The 18,289-nt window shown below is 47.4% G+C and overlaps 1 protein-coding gene across 4 annotated transcripts in view; it reads right to left on the reverse strand.

Annotated features, from left to right (window-relative positions):
• PLCD1 (phospholipase C delta 1) overlaps positions 1-17,638 on the reverse strand; it is a 53,920-nt gene extending 36,282 nt beyond the window's left edge. Inside the window, exons 1-2 of one of the 4 annotated variants that reach the window (XM_032746588.3) lie at positions 17,245-17,638; positions 4,969-5,133 (exon numbers count right to left, since the gene is read on the reverse strand). In XM_032746588.3, the coding sequence (XP_032602479.1) occupies positions 4,969-5,133; positions 17,245-17,278 (199 nt within the window). In that variant the 5' untranslated portion in view covers positions 17,279-17,638. Of the gene's footprint in view, positions 1-4,968; positions 5,134-9,617; positions 10,063-17,244 lie in introns of those variants that run through there. The other 3 variants (XM_032746589.3, XM_002196609.6, XM_032746587.3) reach the window with 3 other exon arrangements.
• Between the last annotated feature and the right edge of the window lie 651 nt (positions 17,639-18,289).

Here is an 18,289-nt window from a genome sequence, read left to right on the forward strand (position 1 = left end):
GATATTTGACCACAGCTGAACGAGACAGTGCTACTGACAGGCTGCTGCTCTGCCCCCTTTGGCTCTCATCCCTCACACCACAGTGATGCTCAGCGGGGAACTGCCTCAGAATTAACTGTTTTCCAGCTCCTTCATATGGGAATCCAGGGCTTCCCTCTGGCTGCCCTGGCAGGTCTGGGACCCTGGCAGGGGTCAGGAACCCCCCTGGACAGAGCCCCCAGAGACACTGGCTGTGATCTCTGTCCATGGAAAAGAGTTTTCAATCTTAAAGGATGAATTACCATCACTGAGTGTTTGATATAAGTAATAATTAAGTGTGGCACGGGTGCAAAAGTAAAATTTTAGGTTTCTAGATTAGGGGTTCAGAGGGGACAAGATGGAGGAAATTGGGTGTGTCTTGTCCTTTTCCTCCTTCTTCATGCCCTCCATGTTTCACTGTGGTGTTGGCATTTTTCTGTTGGTTTAGGCTGGGGACACACTGTCCAACGTAGGTGACAGATATTGGCACATCATTGTAAATCCAGCACAGGTAGTTTGTGGTATTTAATGTTTGTAACATCCCACTGAGGGCAGAGCCCCACACGCTGCCCTGCAGGACAGAGCTGCGGCAGGGCAGCAGAACATGTTAGAGATAAACAGAATAAACAACCTTGAAACCAGCACAGACGAATTATGGCTTCTTCTTTGGCAACGGGGCAGAAAGACAGAGACGTTTTACAATCTCGGAATCATCAATACCACAGATTCCGACACCTTCACACAAATCTTTTCTTTACCCCAAAACTGTTAATCCAGCCACTTTAACTCTGGTTCTGGAGGCCAGGGAGAAAGCACTGCAAAAGCCTCAGGGACCAAAAAAGCATCCACCCTCCCATGGCCCTACACATCAGTTAGGAAAACAAGAGCAGCAGTGTGTTTGTGGATCTAGCTGTAGCTCATCCACAGGAAGAAGCAGTAGTGAAAAATGGGTTTTTAAAGGCGCTTTTGAGCAGCCCTTGATGCCCAGCACTCCTGTGTTTCTGCTGGAGGCAAGCAGAGAGTATACACAGGGCAGAACATGATTGCTGGAAAACTGGCTTAAGATGCTTCAAGGGCTTTTCGGGGGTGGAAAAAAATGCCCTGGGGCCTAAAAGGAATATACTGAAAAATAAGGAATTATTGACAATAAGGGGAAAATGGATTATTCTACCAGATCAGAAACCATTTTGGAAGGACAGCTTATCCCCAAAGTCATGTTTGGGTAATGCAGCTATGAAGACAGCATCTAATTTAAATTCATAGTTGTTTAAAATAAAGACAACAGAGGAAGGTACTGCTTATAGCCCATGTATCTGACCCAGGCAACATCTGTTCCTGTCACAACCCTGATAAGTGGGGTTTTTTGAACTTCAAATATCTGAGATTCTCCTGTCTAACCTTGGCAGTCCCCACTTTTATCTACTGGACTCCATCACACAATGGTTTACAAATATCTCTTCCACGTGGTCATAGGAATACCAACAGGAATAACAAGAAACTATCCAAACAAAAACATGACCCTTAGACTATCCAGACTTCCCTCCTCTGAGGTGGATCCATCGCTGTCAGCAATGCTGCAGATGAGATTAGACCTGCTGCTAAACCTCCCAGTTTCCATTCTGCTCATCCTTTTTTCCATCCTGAAAAGGGAGTTTATCTGCAGCTTTAGAAAGGCTTTGTCCTGGAGAGCAAAATCAATGTTTGTTAGCAAGGAAAGGTGACCCTCTGCAGAGACTCACCCTCAAGTCTCTGATTTTGGGTCTCAAATCATGACCCTGCACTCCTCCTCTGCTGTGACAGCCCTCACACTGGACCAAGGGAGAAGGCAGACGTGGTGACAGAGCTTGCCAGAGGCCACAACACGAGCCAGGGCTGATCCACTCTGTGCCTGGACCCAGAGCAGCCTGGTGAAGTTAAAAACTCCAGAATGAAACTCAAAAACACAATGATCACTTGGAAAACTCATTAATGGAAGGTATAAGAGGATCAGTAAAAGAGAAAGGCAAGGAGAAACACGACCAGAAGTTTGAGGGAAGTGATTTTGTCCCTCTCCTCTGCTCTCATGATACAGCACCTGCAGGACTGCAGCTCCAGAGCCTCCAAGGATGTGAATCTGCTGGAGCAAGCCCAGAGGAGACCACAAAGCTGCTCCAAGGGCTAAGCCCTCTGCTCTGGGGACAGGCTGGGAGAGCTGGGGGTGTTCAACCTGAAGAGAAGCTCCAGGGAGACATTAGAGCTCCTCCCAGTACCTATAGGGGCTTCAAGAGATCTGGGGAAGGACTTTTGTCAAAGGGCCTGGAGTGATGGGATAAAGGGGAATGGTTTCCCACTGCCAGAAGGCAGGTGTAGATTATCCTTACAGTGAGGGTGGTGAGGCCCTGGCACAGGCTGCCCACAGGAGCTGTGGCTGCCCCATCCCTGGAAATGTTCAAGTCCCTCCCAACCCAAACCATTCTATGATTTTATGAAAATGGACCTCTTTGATGTTATGGCTTAGGACTTTGTAGGAGTCAGTACTCATCTCTCTCATTGATTTCCAGGCTCAGATGTGTCCAGAGCACCTGCAGGTGTCCCTCCAACCCTCCCAAGAGCTTGGCACAACACCCCAAGTGCAGGCACATCCCACCAGGAGCACGTGGGACACAGCCTGTCCAGCTCCCACAGATCAAAAAGCCAGCCTGGGCAGAGCCTGGCCTAGCCTGCCTTCACAGAGCTGCAAGGACAAGCTCTGCCTCTACTGACTTGTCTCCATTGCTGTTATCCTGATGACAGAAAACATAAATCAATCTTTCCCTGGGAAAGGTGTGCCTGCACGGGGTGTCAAGGAGCAGGCACGGGCTGTGAGCCTGCAGGTCACATTACTCCATCTCCACGTGTCACTGAGGGCACTGCCAGGGCACTGCAGGTTCTCCTGCCCACAGTGGCACTGCAATGTGGCAATGCTGGCTGTGCCCAGTTACCAAAGTGTCCCAGGAGTGCTGTAAACCCACACCCACGCAGACACACTCCCAGCCTGTGCTCAGAGCCCAGCTCAAAGCATTTATCTCACTCTTCTTTATAAAATAGTCCCAGTTCCAGCCCTTCTCCATGCCAGGTCCACAGCCATGGATCCACCAGGGCTTCTCCAGGCAAACATCAGGGTACCTGGAGCCACAGCACGAGGATCCTTCCCATTTACTTCCAAGGTCGAGGTGGGGTCAGGACTGTTGCTGTAAGTGTTCTCAGACCCAATAATATGGAAACTGCTGGCTCAGAGCACAGGAAAGGGAGCTTTGAAAGTCATTCTTCTCAACTCACACCCTTATTTGATTTAGAGTAAGATATATTAGCAAGATAAATTATATAAATAAATATATCTATTATGTGGGAAAGGACTTTGGTTTTATATGGGACAGGCATCCCCAGGGAGCAAACATTCACTGAGGACTTTCTGTTTGCTGTTGTTATGATGGGTTATTGCCCTGGGAGAGCTGAAGAACCCAGCTGAGCTCAGGACCCTGCCAGGGTGGACATCCAAACACCCAGGAAGGGACAGCCTCCAGCCCAAAGCCTCAGGGCAGGTCTCACTGCAGCCTTCCCCCTTTGTAAAAAAAGGAGCCAAAGGGACTTTTTACAAGGGCAGGTAGTGATGGACAAGGGGGAACATTTTTAAACTAAAAAAGGAGAGATTTAGATGAGATGTTAGAATGAAATTCTTTACTCAGTGTGTGACAAGACACTGCCACAGGTTGCTCAAGAAGCTGTGGGTGCCCCATTCCTGGAAGTGTCCATGGCCAGGCTGGATGGGGCCTGGAGCAACCTGGTCCAGGTGTCCTTGCCCATGGCAGGGAGTTGGAACTCCCTGATCCATGATCTTTAATGTCCCTTTCAGTCCAAACCTTTGTGATTCTACGATTCAAAGCCTTTTACACTTAGAGAGAAGAGAAAGAAAATGTGTGGAGAAGGATGCACAGAGATTAAATGAGGTGCCCAAGATCATGTGAGAAAACTCTGGTCATCAGGGTTGCAAACCAAACATATTTACCCTGCTACTTTACTCCTCCTACTGGAAATCTTATCACTGCTTGTGGGAGGAAGGGAAGTAATTTGAAAGACCCACCCTTCATTTCGTTAATTGTGATCATTACCAAAAAAAAAAAACCCTGTGTAATTAACACATTTCAACACTCCATAAAACATCTTCCATGTTACTAATTTATCTCCTGGATATGTAAGACCAAATGATTAGTGAAATAAGAGAGAAAAAAAATGTAAGAAAACATGAAGAAATGTGTCAGAAAAATATGGAATGAGAAGAAAAAAATATATATAAACAGACACACCCTGCCTGATTCAATTTTGACTGCACAATTGGGTTCAATTGGGGTCCCAATTACGGTGCCAAGCTGGGTGCTGCTGGAACAGAATGGTTTTTCCTGTGCCATATAATGGTGATTGTAGTATCTGGACTTTTTACAATAGGGCAGATCCTGGGTTTGTAAGATAAGGATGAGAATAGGCTGTCCTTCCCAGAGACATCTCCTATCAGCCCTTGGATTTCCATATCTCTGCAGTTCCCTTGTGAGGCTGAAATGCCACTTTTCCCTGGGGCTGCAGGCAGGAAAGGTGCAACAGCCACATGCCACACCACAAGTGTTCATACCACATCTCACACTGAGCATTCAGGCTCAGACACCTGAGTGACCTGAGCAATTTGGGGAGAAAACAAACCAGGCAGGGCTGCTGAGACCAGCAGAGCCCACCCCACAACAATCTGAGGCAGCAGTTCATGAGCTTGGGCAATGTGACCATTCCTGACATGACAGATGTCCTCGTGGCTGTCCCAGAGGTGCCAGCATCACTCAGTGTGTGTGTCACAGGAGGAATGAAGGACCAGCTCTCACTGCTCCAAACCCTCCATAATGGTCCTGGTTCACCCCAGGCACCTCTGACAAAGCAAACTTTACTCACAGATCTGTGACTCTGGGGATCTCAGCACCTTCTTTGACTCCTGCCATATGGTTTTGCAGTCCTCCTGGAGCTTATAGAACCGCTCCTTTCTCCAGGAGCTTGACTTCACTTTCAGCAGCTGGCTGCCTTTCAGGAGGAACTTCAGGTCCTTGTCATCTTTGAGGCCTGTGGAGAAACAGAAGTGGTAATGTTTTAAGAGACAGCTCCAGAAATGATGATCAAAGAGTTTTCCCTTACACAGGGGCAGCCAGGTCTGGAGAGCAGAGCAGAGAGACCCAGAAATCTCCACGCTGCTTTATGGTCACAAAAGAGGCTGAAGCCTTGTGTGCTCCTCAGATTGAGTCTGAACACTTTGTGTTATAATTCTCAGGTGTTTTACAAAAATAAAATACCTCCTTCCCAGCAAATACTGTTAGGATGCAAAAGCTACAACAAAACCAACAACAGAGAAGGAAAAACAGAGAAAGGAAAATTGCATAACTTGTATCTGGAATGCTGTCAGGAACTTTCAAATTATTTCAAATCTCTTCTGCAACAAAATTTCCTTTGTGGAAACAGGAATACACAAAGATATCTCTCATCCTCCTCTGGCAAACAGTGCCTTCCTATCCACGTGGGAATTCTGCAGATCAGATGAAGCTTAGGAGAAAGAAGTTTGGTGGCCGGCAGCAACAGATCACTAAGACAGCAGTAAGGAGCAGCCACGATCTCCTCATTGCCCAACCATCCAAAGGGGCTTTGTCAGTGTAATGTCCAGTAATAACAACCAAACCTTCTGGTTGTGGGAACTTCATATTTCACAACTTAGCCTAGATTCAGGAATGCACTTCAGACATCTAGAGAGGAAACAGGCACCTACTGAGACTCTGAAAACAGATTTGGCATTCTACATGGTTCTGAGTGTCTCAGCAGTGCATGACTTCCACATACCTAAATACCTTGGAGAATTTGTCCCTCAAACCAACCATTAATTACAGATCTGAAACATGCAGACTGAGAAGGAAGAGAGCATGAAACACAAGAAACATACCCTGGGCTTTCTGTAATAGGCACCTTGCAGCTCTGTGACACTGCATGAAAGGCTGGTTCAGAGCTGGTGAAGCAGCATTTAACTCTGCAGCGCTGACCATGCACATCCCAGCTCAGAGGAAACTTTTCTAACCTTACCTTGCCAGTGCAGGTAGCCACTTGGCCACCTGCAGCCACCTGGCACTCAACTCCAGGGAAATTCCTCAGTATTATACAAACATAATGTGGAGTCTCCCAAATAACATTTTTTCACTGCAGTGTCCCCTGTGACATTGGGTTGGTTCTTCTCTGGGAGACACAGCTGCTTTGAATCACTGGCTTTTAAACAAGGCAAGACAATAAACTACCAGGACTGCTTGAAAAACAAAACCCTGAGATCCAAGTGGCCAAATTCCCAGTCTCCTGACATTCCACACAGGAAACTGAAGCACCAGGTGCTGCAAAGCACCAGCGTGGGTCACGGTGGCAGCAGCAAAAAACAGCACTGTGAGTTTGTAACTGGGATGCACTGGCCTAAAGAGAGCATTTTAGGCTGCCAAAGCCTGAGATTTACATCAGAGATAAATATTAAGGGTGTCCAGTGTCCACTTTGTGAGCAGCTCACACCATTTACTCATTTTACAGAGCTCAAGGAGCACGCCCAGAGCTGAGCCAGGCTGAAACATCCAGACTGGAAAGCATCAGAGCACAAGCTGGAGATCCTGCAAAGGTGGCTTTGGCTTCTCTCTTTCCTTAAAGTTAAAAGAGGTATCTCATTAATTGTCTTCCTTGCTACAGCACTGCTTGGCTCCCCAGCTCATGAGTGCTCTGGAGGTTCCTAAGAGGGGAATTTGAATGCTTCCCCCACTGAAAGCCTCAGAAAAAAGTTAATGGAGAGAAGGAAAAAAAGATGTCTCCTGCAAAGCACAGAAGGGTGACAAGTTGAGGCCAGCTATGGAACCTGGGACAGCATTCCCAGGGGTTGATGAGAGGCCAGACCATCTGGAGGAAGGACACACACCACCACAGCTTCACAGGGTCTTGTCTCCTGAGCTGGCCTCTTCTATAAGGCAAAGGTCCTCCAAGTGCACAGACTGCAGCCTCACTAACATCCCTGGGGCTCCCCTCAAGGTTCCTGGAGAGGAAACCAAATTCTCCCTTCTCCCTATTCACCCACATTTCTATCCTGGCTCCCAGCTCAATTCCTTCTTTTTGTTCAGATCCCAACCACTCTCAATCATTACAGGACTAGGAGGAGGACAAATCATCCTGGGGTGACATGACAAGGAGAGCAGGAAACCCATCAAATATTTTGGATGCTGATGTTTGTAAGTATGGAATGAGAAATCCATTTAACCAGGGCATGTTTTGTTCCACAGACCCTATGTGCAGCATCTGTAACGTGTCCTGCTACCAGGACATCCCAAAGAGCTGCACCAATGTAATAAATCTGGATGGGCACAGGTGGTGGCCAAGGGCACATTCCTCTCCTCCAGGCTTGAACCACAGAGTTCAGACACAAGCTGGAGCTCAGAGCCCTTCATCCTGTCCACCAGCACAGCCCAGTCAGTGTAACAGCATGGTCAAAACTCCCCTTCTTCATCCCCAGGGCTTCAGGCTCTGCCTTCTCTGCCCAAGCAAGCACTGGCACAGACTCTTCTCTTGGGTGAGTAACTTCTGTGTTCCTACCTGCTTTTTGTTAGGTCACAGTGCAGCATAAAACACTCTGATCTGCTGACACAGGAACCACAAACACACCCCTGATGTGTCAGTGGGACATTACTCTCAGCTGGTTATTTGAACTGCTTTCCAGTAAAAAAAAAAAACAAACAAAAAAACCCAACAAAAACCCACCAAAAAAACCCAACAAAACAAAAAAACAACAACCAAACAAAAAAATAACCCACAAAAAACCAAACCAAAACAAAAAAAAAACACACAAAAAAAACCCCAAAACACCAAACCCCCCCCTCCCCCAAAAAAAAAAAAAAACTCACCACCTTTTCCCAGCAGAAACCTGAATATTTCTTCCTAACAACCCCATGGAGAATCATGGAATGGTTTGGGTTGGAAGGAACCTTACAGGTCATCCCATTCCACCCCCCTGCCATGGGGGGGACACTTCCACTAGACCAGACTGCTCAAAGCCTGAAGCTGAGGAGGTTTGTGATCCCAAGCTCCATCTCACCACAATGAAAACACACATCTGAGAAACAAGAGTCATTGTACACATACATCATGTAAAAGTTAAAAAATGCTGTGCAGCAGGACAAGGATATTGACTCCCAACTCTATAACAACATTTAGCATGAGAAGCACAATCTGAAGCATTGCACTGAAATAGATGTGCAAATCCTGCCTGAAGCATGTGGCAAGACTGTGTCTTGCTTAGCATCCTCTGTAAAATACCAAATACACACTTAGCATTCGAAATTCCAGAGTGCCTTTCAAGGGTCAGGACCCTCCTACTTGCAAAATATCAATCACACACTTTCTGAACAGAATATATTCAGTACACAGTGAAGTTCAGAGTGAAAATCATGTCTGGCCAAGGTAGGAGTGCCTTGAGCACACACAGCACCACAATAACCATCGTGTTAATACACTGCACTAGGAAGCTTCAGACACTGAGACATCAGAAATGTTAACCTTTGGCTTATCTAGCTCAGGTTTACAGCAAGCAGGAAGCCCAATAAAACAATAGCTGTCATGGTAGGAGAGGGGCTTTGAGTTCACTGAGGAGCTAGTTAGGATGACAGCAATAATCTGTATTGTGGCACTGTTCTCACAAATCTGCTGTTCTGATTGAACTCAATTACAGTCACTATAAAACAAGTCTCCTCCTGCCCACTTTCCCCCTCCCACCTGCTTACAGACCAGGTTTAACTCAGGTTTGCTGGTTGAAAAGGGCAGAAAGCCCTTCTGGTAAAATCTAAGCAACCCGAGTGAGTAAAGGGCTATTTCTCACTTCCAACCACCCTGTGTGTCCCACTGGCATCCACTGGGGCTGTGAGCAGGAACCAGCAGTGAGTTCATAGCCAGGCACACAAGTTATGAAACTCCCTGGGTTTCCTCTTTCATCGGCAGCCTCTGCCTGCTTCCCTGGGCTCTTGCAGCAACAGGCAACACACCCCCGAGCAGGGCTCAAACTGGGCTTTCAAAAACCCTCCGTCAGAGGCAGCTCAGAAAGCCCAGCAGGAAATTTGGGAGCCGAGCTTTTGCCCACACTCTTTGATGCCTCCATCGAAGCTGTTCACACATCTGGCGTGTGGTTACAGGCGAACGAAAGCAAAGGAAACCTCGGGAATTTAAAAATAACCCCGGTCCTTAGGGTGGAGCGCTGCCTGTGCGCGGGGAAAAGAGAAAGGCAGCGGCTGCCCCGAGCTGTCCCTGACCCAGAGCTGTCCCTTACCCAGAGCTGTCCCTTACCCAGAGCAGTCCCTTACCCAGAGCTGTCCCTTACCCAGAGCTGTCTGTCCCTTACCCAGAGCTGTCCCTGACCCAGAGCAGTCCCTTACCCAGAGCTGTCCCTTACCCAGAGCTGTCTGTCCCTTACCCAGAGCTGTCCCTTACCCAGAGCTGTCCTTTACCCAGAGCTGTCCCTTACCCAGAGCTGTCCCTTACCCAGAGCTGTCCCTTACCCAGCCTGATGCCATTCAGCGCCGCCACCCTACGGCTCTGCTCCAGCAGGATGTTCTCCTGGGACACGGTGCGCTTGGGCTGCCTCCGGATGCACTGCATGATCCAGCGTGGGGCTCGGGGAGGGTTGGGGGGCCGTGCCACCCCTGAGGGGACCCCGGCTCATCCAGGAGCTCCGGCGGTGTCCCACGGGGCTCCAGGAGCCAGCGCCGGGAGCGGGACAGCGGCAGCGCAGCCGGGCAGGGCAGGGCAGAGTCCGGCCGGGGGTGGGACTGCGGAGAGTCTCTCCTCCTGCTTCGCACGCTGGATGCAAAATCAAACCGAGGAGCCTGCCGGCAGCTGCCCAGGTAGAAGGAATAAGTTTTCCACCAGTGGGATTTTCCGCATCGTTTGCAGAGGTTGGAGGAGCCGCAGATATTGTTTGTGGCTCCTGATCACTGCCTTGGGCTTGTCAGCTTGTCCTGCCCACGAGTGGCTGGATCCCAGCGAGCCCGGCTCCACCTTTTGTCTTCTGTGCAGAGCTGCTCCGTGCTGTTCCCACTGACAGATGAGACCCAAAAAATGCTCGGAAACTGAGTTTTAATTGTCTTCCTTTTCCTAAGAGCGCCTTCTCTGCCGCCGATTTCCCGTGTGACTTGGGTGAGTCACTGACCCCACATTTCTGCATAGCTTTGGGTTTATTCTTGCAATGTAGATTTACCCTGCACTCTGGTATAGGAATAAGCCTCCTCAGGGATTTAACAAGTCACTGATTACACAGAATCACGGAAAAATTCAGGTTGGAATGAACCTCTGGGGCTCTCTTGTTCAACCACCCATTCAAAGTGAAGAGTCACCTTCAAAGGTAGATCTGGTTGCTTGCAACCTTGTCCAGGTAAGTTTGGATATCTCTAGGGACAGAGACTCCAAAACCAATTTAGATACCCATACAAAAGCTCAGATGTTCTCAGAAGAATTTCTATGTTTTGACCAGTATAAATTTCCTTTGCTGAAACTCACAGTCATTCCCCATTGTCCTGGCAATGGCTGGGACTAAATCCATCTCTTCCCTAGCCATGACCTTTTCTGAAGGGAAAAACAGCAGCTATACACACACCTTGTCACAGAATTTTTTTTTCCCCTATTTTGTCATTGCTTTTGCCAGCTGCTTCTGTAAGGGTGAAGGTACTGCAGGGACATGGGTCAAATGGGGGGATATTCCTTACTGCAGAATCAGCATATACCCAAGAAACTTAATATCAAACTGCACTGTTTTAGCCACTGTTTTCGACTTAAATTAAGGCTCTCCATCACCAGCCCCTCATCATAGTCAATACAGGTTTTATAAACATTATCTCTGTTTCTGGTGTCTGTCAATCCAGACATCTTCCCCTTCTTTCTCAGCCATTTGAAGGAAGCCCTACCAGCCCTCACAGGGAAGCACAGAGCACTGGGTTGTTTGACCAACAAGGACAGGGTCAGTCATTCATCACTGCCATACACCACGGGTGAGAAACTCTCTGGGGACAAGACACAGCCATTGCCTGGCCTTGAACAGCAGTACACCTAATAACTCTTTATTTATACACAGCCTCTGCAGATCACAGCCAGCCAAGGAGAATAAAGGCAATTTCTGGATGGGACATTGCTGAACGTGTTAGCCAGATTGTCAGTGTGTTTGGGAAACACCTCCAGCCTTTCTGGGCCCCCTGCACAGACAGGGGCTGGATGTCAGAGCTGGGATCTTCACAGCACTCCCCTGGGAGCTTTGTTTTTGCCCTGGAAAGGAGGCAAGCACCATGATGTAATGGCTGGATGATATTTATTAGCTATCAGTCTCTGAGCACTTCCCATATTTCATATTGTGCTGGAGAGGACTGATCTAATTAAAGGAGTGGGGAAGTCTCCTGTAATTGCCTTAGCAAAACAATTTGCTTCTACACACCAGTTCTCCTGTCCAGCAGCAACCAGCATCCCATAGGGATTGATCTGGGAACACACACAGCCCCTGTGCTTCACTTTCTCATTAATTCCTAATAGCAGTGCCAGTGACAGCTCTGCTCAAAGCTTTCCATGCCCTTGGAGAACATTTTACTGTTCTTAGCCCTGAAGTTTGCTCACACACTAAGCACAGGGTCAGCATTCAATGAGTTTAGATAGCTCTTCAGAACAGCAGTGTGCAAGTTCTGCTGTTGTGAGGGCTTCAGAGATGTAAAGCAGTTCAAATCAGTTTGTTTTTAACATGAAGTTTAAAGAGATAAATCGGGACAGAAATTCCCTCCTTTGGGAAATGACTGAGCTGGATTTATTGTGGCCTTGAGGTCATTTAATGACAATGTCACAAGTCACAGAAGAAGCCTGATGGGTGTGACATGGCTACTGATGTTACACGATGCTGCTGTCACACTCCAGCACAGGAGGAAGTGATTCCTGCAAATGGCTTGTGGAAAAATTCTTCAAGCCTTATTCACTGCAGGTAACTGCACCTCAGTGGGTCGTGCAATTTTACCCGTGTGACCTATCCCAATTAAATAAATGGCCCTGGTCACAAGAGTGAAGTTATCCACATCCCTGTACCCAGGATTGGGGCTGTGCTCATCACCCTGTTGATTCCAGCTGGATTACTCACAGAGCAAATGGAAATCAATGGGAATGAGGATGGCAGAACATGGTCCCAAAGTTAGCAAAGTGCTTGAATATCCAGGAAACAGGCACTTGCAGATGGAGTAGCTGCAGTGTCTGGTAGGAAATGGGCTATGTGAGAACACTACAATCCACAGGCTGTTCTTCAGATGATTTTCCAAAATTAATTAATCTCGTTCACATCCTTTCACAAGGGAGCTAAGGAAGCACTATTACCACTTCCCACTGGGAGAAGCAGGTTGGCTTTTGAGTTCTTTATTAGGGCTGCACTTGTTCTCCAACTACCATCATATTTAGGCAACACCAAAAGTGGTACAACCCAAATTGTGATCACAGTCTCTTTAGAGCACATTAACAAAAATGACATGACAAAACTCAGCTGCTGATTTGCCCAGACTTGTGATAATTTAGCAGCAGAGTAAAAATACCTGTGCTGGTGATGACTTCACCACTTCCCCACCACATCATGCACATGATGCAAATTAGAACTAGTAATGCCTATGGAACTACATATCAAATAATAAATGTCATGTTCAGGGGAGATTTTCCCCCTAAAGAAGCCAAAGGTTGTTCCTTGCTCGGTGTTTGTTACCACAAAGGAAAAAAAACTAGATTTTTTTTTTATTGCTAAAGAATGTGACAGAAAGGTGCCTTCCCTATCTGCAGGGTGCCACCTGCCCTGTCCTTCCCTCTGGAGTCTGTTCCTCACTCCATCCATGCCCTGCCATATTCCACCTGCAGAAACCCTCCTTCTCTGCTACTCCAGGACACCACTCACTGCTCTCAGCTTATCCTCCCCAGTGACATTTCACATCCTCTGAGAACCACGCCTTGCTGTTGGCACAGCTTCTCAACTCCAGCAGAAAATGCCTGTGCATCCTCTATACCAGCACTTTCCATCTTCCTCCCCGTGGGGAAGTGGGGATCAGGGAGTGGGTGCTGAGCCCAGATTCATGGGTGCACCCCTGGCCAGGGATGCTGCTGCTTGTTCCCAGAGGGTGCCTCTCCAGAGCATGTGGTATGTACCAAGTTCCACCTTGTGGTCACACTGAGAATGGGCTTCTCCAGCAGCAAACCTTGCATTGGCTTTTCTGGCCCTCTCCCCTTCCTGAATGCTTGAGAGGTCCAGCTGAGCTGGGGCAGAAACTAAATATATTAAACCTTAAAAACACATACAGGAGGAATTCTCCCAAGTCTCGTGTTGTGTTGCCCTCCAGATCGCTGCCTAAAGCCTCCCTCTGTCTGCCCACTGGCCAGGAACCGTGTGATGGGATCAGCACAGCCCAGCATTTCTCAGCCCCTCTTTCTCTCTGGATGTCTCACCTTGTCTGAATGGTCTCTGGCAGGAGAATGGTCCCTCCTCCAGCTCTGACAAGTCCACACAGCCCATCCTTCCCCAAAACAAGCTGGTTATATCCACAGCACCCACTGGGAAGGGCTGCAAGCCCATCACCCAGACCGTGCCATCTGCCAGCTTGCTGTGGATCAAAACCAGGCTGGGGAATGTGCTGGAAATTAAACAGTGCAGAGCCCTGGCCCTGCTTGGTGCAAACGAAGCCAGGCTGCCTGCTCAGACATTTCACAGACAGACAAATAATGACTTTTATTTGTGAAAACCTTCATACATCTTCCTGCCAGTCCAGGTCCCTCCCAGGGAGCTTGGATCAGTGCAGGGAACAAGCTGTGACCCATCAAAAGCTACTGCCCTGAGTTCTTGATGAAATCCAGGTAAAGCAAAACACTCAGCTAAAGTTCATCGTGCTTGGGAACCCAAAACTAGACTGAAGGTTTGGTTTGCTGCTTCCACTGGTCCCTTCATCACAGTGCACACAGAGATCTGGCTGCAAAGAAAGTGTAAAAAAAAATACTGGCCTGCAATAAATTACAGCTTTTCCAGTAGCTGGTGGGGAAAGAAAGTAATTGAAAAGAAGGGTATCAACTTGATGGATAAGACCAGGATCAGCAGCCAGGAGCACTTGAGCAGCTCAACTGCCCAACTCCCAAGTCATGTTTCTGGGAACATGCTGATGAAGATGTTCTCTTCATAAACCCAAAGTCAGTTGTAGGTGGGTCCCAGCCTCATTTTCTAAAGGCCACTTAACAGCTTTTCTCCACATTTCCTTCAGGAGCTGAAATTTCTTTAATAGACAAAACACAGATCATTCTCCACATTCTGCAGCAGGGCAAAATTTGTGCAGTAATTAAATTGCACAACTGAATTATGCAAAACTAGGGTATTTTTTCCCCCCTAAAGGATTTATCTGGAATTTCTGTAACTCTAACCAAAACCAGCCATTGAGACTTGTGTGGTACCTCAATACAGGGCTTTAAAAGGTACCATGTGAGGGAAAGCCTGAGGTGTGAGAATTTTCCCACACACAGTGTTTAGGCTGGCTCATTTAAGGTGTGCAAGTATTTCAGTTTAGAAGAAACTATGTCAAAATCTTCTCTGCCTGCACAAAGGAAAAAAAGAAACCTCTATGCCTAACCAAGGTCTGCAGCCTTCTGGTCTGGTGGCTTGGCTGAGTGAGGACTGAGAACTTCCACCCACAGGAAGCACCTCAGAGACACATGGCTGAGGGTCAGTCTGCAAGATTTAATTATCTACAGTGCCAACAAGGGGCCAGGAGAAGACAGGATGCAATCCTCCTGCCTAGATCCCTGTAAGCCTAAAATTTCTTAGAGATACTGGCAGTGACCCAGCTGAATCCCACCCTGCATGATCACCAAGTGTTTGTCTGCAGCTTTCCTTCCAAAATACCTTTTTAAATTGAAGTCCCTGTACAGGAACATCAATTTTGCTCCCAAATCATTGACACCTTTGGCTCCCAGATATCTATCCAGGCAGCTGAGCTTCCATTCCTACAGAAACCATCTCTTCCCCACACAGCTCTCCCTTGCTTTTCCCTGTATCCTTTCATCTCTGCTACCTGCAGCACTTTTCCAAGTGACTGCATTTCCCTCTTCTTTCTTTCTCACTTCCCCATTAAAATCTGTTTTTCCTCAAGCATCCTCTGGCCCTGTCTTAGCAACTTTTGGGCCTGATAGGGATTTATACACTGGAAACAATCTCAGGACCAACTGTGTGCTTTAGTTTTACTAAAAGACACTGCTCAGGTGGAAAATTTAGCAGCTTTTGTGTCAAAATAAAAATGACCCAAAGTGAATTTTACTTGTCCTGTCAGAGATAGGGAGGGACATGTTGACTGTTTAATATAATGGGATGTGCCACTATCTCAAATTCCCCTGGACTATGAGGAACTATGGCTCACAAAACTCCCACGTGGTGGATCAAGCACAACCTGCATCAAAGGTGTGTGCTGGGAGCATTTTGTTGCTAGGAAAGGAGATCAAAGGCACCAACTGCTCCAGAGCAGATCCCAGCTGATCCCAAGCTGCATTTCCTCCTAGCCTGAAGTGCAGAAGGAGCCTCCTCAGTGCTCCCAGCTCACAAGGGCAGGTGGAGATGATTCATTGAGAAATTTCAATATAGATGTTAATCCTGAGGACTTGCTGGCAGAAAAAACAAGGAAATGGCCTGTCTTGTAGGATTTTACAAGCTGATGCTCCCCTTGGACTGTGGCAGAGGGCATTCCCCTCACAATGTATGCAGTGTTTTGGGTGAAAAGTCAGTGTATAAAAATAAGGCATAGTACAAATTAGCTCTTCTACAATGTGTGAGCACAAGGACTCCCAGTTCAGAAACAAACCAACTTCATGAGGCAAGAGAAAGAGTATTAATAGCCCACATTAATTCTGACATGGTAAATACAGCTGTTGTTCTATGTATTTTGGGGGGAAAAAAAAAAGAGAGGACCTGAAAGAAAGAACCTGAGTTTCAACATAGAGCCAGGGACAAAGCATATCCACAACTCACAGTATCAGAAATTTCTGACAAACTATCTGATCCTGCTAAGAATTCCACATGTGAACAACTCCTCTTGTCTAAGTAGTCTGGCATTTGGAGTGACCTTGGCATTTGTGTGTATGTGTGTTATGTGTCAAGGAATTTCAGTAAATACTTTTTTAAATTCTTGGCTCATTCAACATTTGTTCATTTTTCTGCTACATACAAAATAGTAGATTACCAGCCACTGAATTCTTCTTGGTTCCTAAACCCAGAGGACTAAATAATATTCACTGAAAAATAACCCACAGGCCAAAATGGGAAATGTTTTAACAGTTCCAGATGTGCTTCTTAGCTTTCTTTCCCCAGTGGCTGCATAATGAATGAGATACCTACAAAAAGTATAGCATTAACCTCTGGTTCACCCTCCTGTCATATTTCTACCATCTGGGAAAATCAGAGTGGAGATTTCATCAGCCTGGGGGAGTCTTTTCACATTTCTGCTGGTAACACTGCAATGATTATGTTCATGGGTAATCACTTATTGCTCTATCAGTTTATTTTTGTTTATAGCTTATTTGTAGTAAGAAAGCACCTATCTCATGAAATAAAAGAAATACTGGAGGCTTTTCCCATTTCTTGCGGATCAAAATATTCCATTTCAACCTGCAGCTGTCACAGCCCGGAGTTGTTTCTGCTCCTCAGAGTAAGCAAAATACAACAAAGTGGTAACAAAGCAATATATAGTCAGGTGAAGGAATAAGGGGGGATAGTTTATTACTCTATTAGACAAGCCTCCTAGGCTTGGCACCAGCAAAACTAATCCTAAATCTCACATGCTGTAAGGGCAGAGAGAGCTTCACTTTTTTGAAATATTACTTATTTTGTACTTAATACTTGCAGTGTCTCGGGGACAGCCCCTGAGCCCGGGTGTTTATCCACGCAGAGTTTATTCAGCAGAGCACCCATCCCACTCTCCGTTTCCCATAAAGGGAAAGAGATCTGGATTCCACTTTTCTAAACTTGCAGATGCAACAGCGCTGAATTACATCCAGATGAGAGAGAATGGGGAAGTGGAGAAGGGAGGAGAAGAGAGGAGGGAAAAACAAAGCTCTTGGATAAGAGAGAGCTGAAACACAAGAAGACTTGCCCAGACTTACTGTTGCAGGCGAGGAATGTGCCGTTGGATGCCATGGCTGCAGCAGGAGGATGCAGCGGATGCAGCAGATGCAGCAGATGCAGTAGATGCAGCAGCGGGGCTTGGCGAGCAGCCGTGCCCCGCAGTCAGCGCTGCTGCGGGGCGGCCGGAGCCGCCGGGCTCCCCCTGCTCCCCGTGAAGCGATATCCCGCCGGGATCTGCTCTGTGCCCTCGGCTGCAATCGCCTCCTCGCCGGGACTCCTCATTTACCGCTGCCGCAGCCTTGCCCGGCACCCCGAGCGCGGCCAGCGCCGCTCCGGCTCCTCTGGCTCCTCTGGCTCCTCCCCGCCCTCGTTCGGCGTCCCCGCCGCTGGTCCGGCCTCCTCCTCCCGCTGCTGCTTCCAGCGGTGCTCCTTTTCCTCTGCCCGCCGCCTTTGCCTGCCCCGAATCCATCCGCAAATCAAGGAAAGGGTCTTAAGCACGTGCCGCAGGTCAGAGTGTGACTTTGGTCACTTTTATGTGACTCTTTTGTAAGTTAACAAAAAAAAAAGAAAAACAACAATAACAAAAAAAAACCCCAGTCAGAACTTGCCAGCGTAGAAATAGAAACTGTAACCACAAACGCCCGCAAAGGCATGAGCTTAAGGCAGAAAAAAAGTCTGGCTTTGCATTTGAGACAGCGAGACAGAAAACTGCACAGTCCTGAGGCTTTTAGTGAGTGGAACTGATTTCTTCCGCTCTGTTCCCTCCTCCTGAATTAGGTATCGAAGGGTAGAAAAAATAGTGATGGCAAACAGGGAGAGGAAAAGGAGAGGAAACCAGTGTGGGAAATAAAGTTTTGCTCTACTCGAATGTTTTTTAGTAATTGGTTTGTTATTGTTTATGTATGTTTCTGGTTATTTAGGTTATCCTGATGCAAACACTTGATGGAGGAGCCCTCTCTCCTCAGCAGCTCCACTGACAGAAGAGAGAAGTCTCTTCCCCGATGGTGACAGATCTAGAAAACATGTGTTGAAAAATACTTTAGGACAGTTTGTCCCTCCCTGCCAGGAACTGGGCTGCTCCTC

This window comes from Taeniopygia guttata, chromosome 2, assembly GCF_048771995.1.
Source record: "Taeniopygia guttata chromosome 2, bTaeGut7.mat, whole genome shotgun sequence".
Lineage (NCBI taxonomy): Eukaryota > Metazoa > Chordata > Aves > Passeriformes > Estrildidae > Taeniopygia > Taeniopygia guttata.